Source organism: Trachurus trachurus (assembly GCF_905171665.1).
Source record: "Trachurus trachurus genome assembly, chromosome: 1".
Taxonomy (NCBI): domain Eukaryota; kingdom Metazoa; phylum Chordata; class Actinopteri; order Carangiformes; family Carangidae; genus Trachurus; species Trachurus trachurus.
Genome location: NC_139891.1, coordinates 12,784,482 through 12,793,623, shown reverse-complemented (window position 1 = coordinate 12,793,623; position 9,142 = coordinate 12,784,482). Strand labels below are relative to the sequence as shown.

Sequence of the window (9,142 nt, the reverse complement as noted above, 5' to 3'; positions counted from 1 at the left end):
TGACATTTAAATCTAAAATGATGCAGTAAACTCACTCTCCATCTGCGCCAGGCATGGACCTCGTTTTCAAATTTCATCCTCCAGCAAATTCCACCTGACATTGTTGGTTCTATTCTGGGTATCAGATAGTATCAGGAGAACAGATTTCTTATTTGTTTTTTCAGCTTGAAGATTTTCACCAACTATGTGTGGCAAGGTGAAGAGGGCCCGGGCGGGGATTGAACCCACAGGGCCAGGGCACATGATCAATTGGAGGCATAGTGACAGGACCACCACTGTCACATCTCTCCCCCTCTTTTCACAAGCACGTCCTCGTGCTTCCGCGCAGGCTGCCACACATTAGGAATCCATGGACCCACCCCTAGTGCTACATGGATCCTGCCAACAACGCCAGAATGTGGCAAGCGCGCGTGACTCTTACCCGGGAGGTGTGGGTTCAATCCCCGCCCGGGCCCTCTTCACCTTGCCACATTCGTTTCTGATTGAGACGTTGTTCTGCGGTGCAATGTCACTGTTTCCTAAAACTGCATCTCGCTCTCTCTCTCTCTCTCTGACGGAGAGTGTCATAGGGCAGGGCAGCTCTCTCACACACCTGGCAGTACCATGCAGCACTGACACACACACACACACACACACACACACACACACACACACACACACACACAGGTACATTTATGTGATTACATTTAGGATATTTTAAGTCGTAAGCCTGAGTTTGAGACATAGGCCTATTTACAATTTGAATCTCACTCAGTTAAGTCTCAAATCACCATGGCAACCCCCGAGGGCAGGTTGACACAACTTTGTTTAGAAAAGTTCCTTATGAATAAAGTTATTCATATTTATTGTAATTATGTTACACTGGAAAGCCCTACAAGCAAAAAGGTGATGTGTACAGGTTGCACTACTGCAGCATGTTGTTGATTATATGATTAGCCTATGTTTATAATTATATGTTTAACACTAAAACCTGTCTCATGACAGGCAGCCATTATGTCTATTGTTCTCCATCAACTGACACGATGGCGTGAGTGAGGAGGACTACCTGAATGTAGGTGTGTCTGGTATGTGGTATGTTCCATGTAAAACTTGGAACAGACCTGCACCACCACCCTAAGCGGGTATCTTCAAGGTTACACTTAGTCATAAATCACATACCAGACACGTCGCCTACACTCAGATACAGGACAGTATAGATGCCTTTGATCACAGGATCTGTTCTATCTATCTAGTGTAGCCACATGTCCGAGCTACATTGTCCACTTCATTTACATCAGTGAAGGAGATCTCTGGGCATCATGTAAAATTACAAAGTAGCCTACAACATAATAGCAGAATACATTTGATACACCTGACAGCCTCAGCCGTCCCTTATTTAAACTAGAAGTAATTTGATTACTCCCATTGAACAGCTGTCTAATGGAGTTTTCCTTTTTTTTCTTACAAGTGTCCTTGTCCACCACCTTTCCTCTCTCCCTGTCTACCAGCAGTTTTTGCCATGGACCGGAATTAACTCCAATTTAAATTAGCCAGATTTGCAAAGCTATTCCTTAATCCCGGTTCATGGAATAATCCCCAGGTAACAAAGCAAGCCCTGCAGGCTTTAGTAAATATAATAAATGACTTGGGGAAAAGTTTGTTTGTTTGTTTTTTGACACAAATATCTCAAATCAAATGATCTGAATATAAATGTCTTATGTATGTCTCACAGGTGAGGAAAGGATGTTGATTGTTGTTGCTTTCTGTTGTGTGCTATGCTAAGTAATGCATTGCATTGCACTGCCTGAGTTGTCAAGGCTTGTCATGTTGTAGTATTGTGTGTTGGATGTTGTACGTACAGAGTGACAATCAATTTCCCTTCACAGGGATTAATAAAGTAAACCAACCAACCAACCAACCAAAAAGCATACACGGAAAAAATCAACATATTTATCTGTCTCATGAAAGTAGATTTATTTTATTATTATTATTATTTAATGAGTCTAAGAAACAGGAAACATTTCCTTCAAGACCAACGGGAAATAAAACAAACAAAAATCAAACAGTAAAAGTGGGGTAATCATATTACTTGTCAAATAAATAAAAGTAAATATACAAACACATAGAAGGCAAAAACATTGTAAGAATTAGTAGGATATTTGCATCCATCATCGTGTTAGGGAGGGCCCTGGATTCCAAGCATATTACAAGCAGAAGGCTGATTCACAGGTCACAAAATGTTTATAGCCTCTTTGACTCCCTGACAGCTACTTCTGTGCATCTGAAACTTTAGGAAGATTAACAGTTGAGAGGAATGTATGCATCAACAGGTCAGAATGACAGTCTGGTTTGAAAGTAGAATGATTTGAACAGACTGTTTGTTGTCTTTACTTGAATTTATTGATTTTATCGTACATGTATATCTGTGTATATATTTTGTGGTTACATTTAAATACATGGGAAGACAACACAAGTGTACAGTATGTGAAATCACCAAAACTCAAATCAAGAGATTAGTTGCTACTGTACACACCCCAACAGACCAAATACCAAACACAAAAACAGGGAATATGTTCTAAAAGCAGGAACTGAACTGAGGAAAAACATGCATCATAACATTCTGGGAAAACACTGCGGAAGTGAGAAAATGTGTTAACAGGCTAAAATATAGGAAAATATGTATAACTGAAATAATAAATAAGTAAAATAAAAGATTAAATTAAAAACGTGAGAATGAACTAAATGCAGGAATAAAAACATAGCTCTTAGTTTGCTTTTATAACAGAATCTGATCATTTGACTCGTATCAGCATCTTTATACTCCTGTTTCTGTCGCTTCACACATGTTCTTGGAAAAACCAGACAACAAGCGTTTTGCAGCACACTAACTTTGAGAGGAACAGGCATGGTGATGACACGCTTAAAGAAATAGTTCAACATTTTGGCACATTGGCCCATTGCCATAATCCTTATAGTTTTAGCAGTAGGTTTGTTACCTTTAAATGTCAGTGCAAGCTAATCTTAGAATGGCGGAGCCGAGCCGTGAGCTGCTCAGAGCTACGCTATGGAGGCTAATGGGATTTTCTTGGTTTCCCTCATCAAACTCAAATACACAATCCACCAATCCAAAACACTCTAGTGGACAAGTTGTGACCAGCACATTCACCACGCTAAGAGATAATAACAGAATGTTACATGCAAGACAGAGTTGTTTTCAAGGCAAATTCATGCAAAAGGGGTTAGAGTTCCCGTCGGGGGCAGTTTTTCGGCAAGCAGTCTCTTCATTTGCCTCGACAGTACAGTTTAGCCCCAAAAACCTAATTACTGAGGCTGTAAATGTCCTTTTCTTTATCATTTTAATTAAGTCACAGAATGAGCAAATGAGCAATCTTGAAGAAGAAAATGAAAATGCTGTTTGGAATATTGATTATTCATTTTATTTATGAGTCAAAAAATGCAGCTATATTTTGAAAATGAAAAAAGGATTTCTGTTGAGAGTGAGACACATTTGCTTCGATAGTGAACACACACACACACACACACACACACACACACACACACACACACAGGTGGAGCTTATAGGGATCAGTAGTCTCCTCCCTTTTATACTCTGCTCCCTCCACAAAAAGACTGGCCACTAGATGGCAGTCATTCACTGGCATTTACAGGCACTGGAGTGAAGGGAAAGGGGAGATCAACAGACAGGACACAGAGGAAGGCTGAGGTGGCAGCCCACAACAATTTACTGTCATTTACACCATCCTCCCAATCCCATCAGCTTACCTCCTGAACAATGTAGCCTACTAACATGGGATCTTGAAATTAGGACATAGAGGAATTGAGGAGACATGACCATTGATGAATATTACAGTAAAATGAATAAATGACAGATCAGACTATTTATTTACCATCAATAAACAGCACTGCCTCAAACATTAGAAATTAGAGATTAGAGGCCTTTATTGTCACTGCAATACAATGAAATTGCAGCTGCCCATCACAGTGGTGGCATACATACATAAAATCACACACATCATAAAAGCAGGTAAACAGAAAAGAAGAAAGAAAAAAACACAAGTTAAAAGAAGATGAGGAGACGAATACAAGCAGGTTACGTGGGTTAAAGTGCTTGTGCATGTGCTTGTAAGTGGTGGTATATATGGGTGTATGGAGACACACACTGTAACTGTAATGCTGCATCTACTGTACAGGAGCCAGACTTATTTCATGAACCGCTCCACATGTTCACTGTCACTTTAGCTACCACTTCTAGTTGCTCCACTTCCAATCATTTCCTCCCTATTTTCCAACTTTCACTTTATCCTTCTTCCCTTTAGCTTTAACTGCAGCTCAAACAACCTATACATTCACAGCAGGAGGCACATCTACGTGCACAGACGGGAGACTGACAGGCTGCTTTCTGGTTACTTTCTTTCTTTCTTCATGACATAATTTCATAAAACTCAGAGAGAGTGTGGCGGACAACTGCGGACTGATTGAATAATCCAAAACTGTAATCCGTCATAATCACAACTCAAGATCCTTTCAAAAACTAACAGTTGTGCACTTTGCCTTCGTGATGAGCAGTGGAAGTTGATTCATTGCACAAATCTATGTAAAGTTCATAGAGCACAAATACAAGTGGCCAAAAGTGCAACAGGTAAAACTTAAAGCAGAAGTAAGCGATCTGGTCGTTTTGGCTAACATCTTGTCAGCCGATGGAGTTAGCAGTCCCCGCCCTCGTCATGGATCTATTGGTCCTCGTCCCTACGCCACCACATTCACGCGCATCCCTTGGCTGCACACACAGCCCTTGTGTGGCCCTGTAGGATACAAGGAAGTATACAAGAAGTTTTCTCCTCGGTTTACAGCAGAGCAGAGTGACTGACAGACCCGTGTTTCGGACCAAACACTCTATGTAAGTGATTGCTGTCGGAAGATATAACTATTTAAGACTTATATTAACACAAACATTCTGCTTACTTCTGCTTTAATTAAATATAAGAACATTATGCATGCAGTCTGATGTTTCAATAAATTGCTGATAATGCTCAAATGAGGAGTATACATTATTTGGAAGGTGTCTGCTCACATATTTAATTGTATTCTTAATTTCTTACTTCAACCAATATTTGGGCCTATATTTTGTATTGCCATAATAATAATAATAATGGCTTAATACTCACCACCTTATTGTGAATGTGAAGAAGATTGAAGAAATGTTCCTATTAATCAGGATTCAGGTCACCTACTACAAATATCTTGGTGTCTACCTGGACAGCTCCCTTTCATGGCACGTGCAAAAAATTAAAAAGAATTATTAAAACACATTTGCAATGGTCACAAAAACAAACCTTGTGACTTGTGTGAAAATCATTGTCCTTTATTCTTTTTCTTTAACATACATCAGAGCAGAATTTACATAATCACATTAAAAAGGTATTTATTTATTTGTTTATTTGAATGGGACAGTGCACATTAATGGACATAAGAACATGTAAATATGCCGGTTTAAATAATAACACAAATCAGCTATATCACTCTCTTTGATAAAGAAGGAAATTGTGATTATTATTCTGTGAATTCATTTTTCTATTCATTGTATGTTGTGTGAGAGCTTCTGGAAGCTCATTTGAATAAGTTTCCCAATGCTTTAAATCCTTGTACTATTGATTTGCCAGCTTTTACCAGAGCAAAGAATGGATTAAATCCTTCAGCTTCATCTCTGGCCTCATTTTCATGTCTGGACTGCAACTTATGCCTTTCCTCTCTCAGTTCTCTCTCATGTTCTTCCTTCATTCTGTTCATCACTCTTTCCATCTCCATTTCTTTCTCCTCTCTCTCTCTGCTTCTCTCTGCCGCTCTCTCTTCCCTCTCCCTCCTTCTCTCCTCATCCATCTCTTCCCTCTCCCTCTCCCTCTCCTCCTCTCTCTCTCTTCTCTCCCTCTCTCTCTCAGCTTGGAGCTGCTCATTCATTTTCTTCATCTGTATTTCATATTTTTCTTGAAGCTTCCTCTCCAGTTCTTCCTTCTCTTTACGTATTTTCTCTTCTTTCTCTTTCAGGATGCGTTGTTTCTTCTCCTCAATTGCCCTCTCGGCTTCCTGGAACATCTCATTGGTGTAGTGGCTTCCTCCGTTCTTCTGGACCAAAGCCTTGATCTTCTGGAGCAGCTCTCTGACCTGAGAGCCATCCTTCAGCTTGTTGTCAAAAACATGGTATTGACCATTACACCTGGCAACAAGTTCTTGGAGGTCTGAGCTCTCATCCAAGAACGCCTCAATAGTGTTGCCTTCAAGAAGGTCACCATGTGTGAAGAGGACCATGCTGTATCTGTCTGCAGCCTGGCCAAACATTTCTTGAACTCTTTGCACCGTCTGCTTTTCCTCTTCAGTGTATCTGCCCAGTCTGATGACAACCAGGAAGACATGGGGTCCAGGAGCAGCATAAGAAATGCACTGGCAGACATCTTTAGTTGTTTTATCCATGCCAAACCTGGTATCAAACAGGCCTGGGGTGTCAATGACAGCAACATGCTGTCTATCTACTGTAGCTCTGCCTTTGGAGCAGTCGACAGTCATAGACTTAGCACTGAACTTTGACTCAAAGCAGTGTCGACCCAGGATGGTGTTTCCAGTGGCACTCTTCCCAATTCCAGTCTTCCCCACCATCACAATCCTCAGCTCTTCATCATTTGTCCTGCTAAATCCTGTGTTGAGGCATTTAAGACAAATAAATCCAATCATTCAATACATAATATAAAATGTTTACAGTAACTGCTAGCATATCTTAAGCAATTTCAGACTCAAAACTGTCCCAAATCCTGAACATGTTTCAAGAATCCATCTATTGATCATTCAGTTCTATCATTTTTTCAGTCACACATCATAACTGAAAAAATACAAATGTATATGCCCCCAAGAATTTGTTTTCAGATTGTGGAAACAACAGAAATACAAAGTTATACATTCCATTGAGTAAATACATGTATAACTATGTCTGTAGGACCTGTACATTATATAGACTTACATTTTTCATTGATGGAATTTACTTAAAACATAAAAAAGCATGACCTACCTGAGTTGTTGGCCATGTTTGGGTTGTACAAGTTGCTCCCCGTGTTCCACTTAGAGATCAAAGTTGGCACTGCAGTCAAATCAAAAGTGTTGAGAATGTGTTAGAACAACTTCTTTTATTAAAGCCTGACGCACCAAACACACCCACATACACAATGAAAGAGAAACTAAAGCCGTATGTGACCTTTTTGGTTGTACAAGGGTTTTTACGTAACAGAAGTAGAAATGAGGATATTAAAAGCCATCTATCTAGCTTTCTTATTTCCTATATGTACAAGGGCACCTACTGTACAGTCTGCACTATCACGCCGCTGTCAGATTCATTCAGTAGACCTGTGACTGTGGTGTAATGTACTGCTGCTGAGCTTGTATGTGGGAATATGGTTAAAATGTAGTTCTGTTTTCGGGAGTGTGCCTATGTTCCCTCAGCCCTATGTTCCCTCTGGACTCTCTCTACCTATCTGGACTCTATCTATCTGGCCTGTCTAGCCTCAACCTGGTCTTTTTACTAAACTTAACCAACTCCTTTCTTCATTGCCTAAACCCAACCAATGGTGGGACCAAAGGGCTGTGGGAATAGGGCCTAATTTTCAGTGACAACAAAAGTTAGAAATGAGGGAACATAGGGCTGAGGGAACATAGGGCTGTGGGAACATAGGGATGACCCCCTGATTTCAATGGAAGATAAGAAAAATACTCATGAAGAGATATTGAATTGTTTCAGTGGACAGTTTTGAAAGTGTTCGAAATTTGTTTTCCTTGTTGACCCATGCACATCAACACACAGCTTTGCTTCTGTCCCAGTGCTCCCAGTCAACTCTCCTAACTGGTAGCTGGTAGTGTACCGATGATACTACCACACACAACCCTACACTCTCCCTTTAAATTGTTTCTGAGGGAATAACTCTACCGGGCAGAGAAGTGCAGAGAAGATTTTCTCAGGAATAATTTCAACTATGCAGCAGGACCAGCATCACAGCCTTTAGTTAGATCAGCAGCTCTCTGACAGTGTACATTCCAACATGCTCATGTAGCCCAACTGGTCCAACATAGATTTCTAGCTTTTTTTTATTTGATAGATCAGTAGAGACAGACAGGAATAAGGGAGGCAGAGAGAGGGGGAATGACATGCAGGAAGGGGCTGCCCGACGCGGGAGTCGAACCGGGGCCGCCTGCAGTGAGGACTATAGCCTCTACATGGGGCGGCCGCCTTAACCACTGCGCCACGTACCGCCCCCCCCAACACACATTTCTATTTAAATTGTATTTTAATCAGAATAACCTTCAGCTCCCTCTTTTCTTCGTTGTTTTTATAATATGTCAATTGCTCTTAGACTACAGCTCCATACACAACAAGTCAGCATGTGCAAACCAATTATTGTGCATATTCAAACTAAACAGCTGGTAAAGATAGCTACTTTTCCTCCTGTTTTTATTACAGCAGACAGAATTGCATCTTATTTACCATAAGATGCGTAACTGTTAACTTCTTCTTCTCCGGAGGAGGGTCTGGCGAGTGAGACTACTGTTTACATGAATGGAAAACCCTTGTCCATACCAAACATACTGTATTTTGATTGGCTTCTTTAAAACTCAACTAATGACTTGTAAAGGGCAAGATGGAAAAGCTCTTACCTATATTTTTGCCATACTGAGTACTATACAGTATTGTACTACCTTTTTACCAGCTGAACATATTGTGTGAAGTGAATTAGTCAAAAGCCAAATTTGAATACATTACACACATATTGGATTCTGTGTGAAAAATTTTGTATCATGAGCTTTTGTAACACTGAGATTGGGAGCTGATAAGTGGCTGTTCAGTTTCTTTTAATGGGTGTGACCTACAGTACAGTATTCCAAATATGCAGGTTGGGAAAACCAGTCTTACAGTCTGCAATTATACCAGCAGCTCTGTTGATATACTGTTAACTCAAACTTATGACAGGAGAAAACAAAGACAACTTATTTGTGAATTTAAAAATGAATTTTGACACAATATTTTCACTGGCCAAACTTGTAATGGGGAAAACTATAATCAGTCTGTCTGTTTGTGCTAGCTGTGTTGTTGATGCCATGTATTATTATC

General features: G+C 40.2%; 1 protein-coding gene across 1 annotated transcript; it reads right to left on the bottom strand.

The window, feature by feature from the left end:
- Positions 1-5,451: 5,451 nt before the first annotated feature.
- LOC310995880 (GTPase IMAP family member 9-like) lies at positions 5,452-7,100 on the bottom strand. Its single transcript, XM_083985044.1, has 2 exons — positions 7,055-7,100; positions 5,452-6,686 (listed from the first exon to the last, which is right to left on the bottom strand). Exons 1-2 carry the CDS (start codon positions 7,068-7,070, stop codon positions 5,608-5,610), a joined length of 1,095 nt encoding a protein of 364 aa, XP_083841170.1. The 5' UTR covers positions 7,071-7,100; the 3' UTR covers positions 5,452-5,607.
- Positions 7,101-9,142: the final 2,042 nt, after the last annotated feature.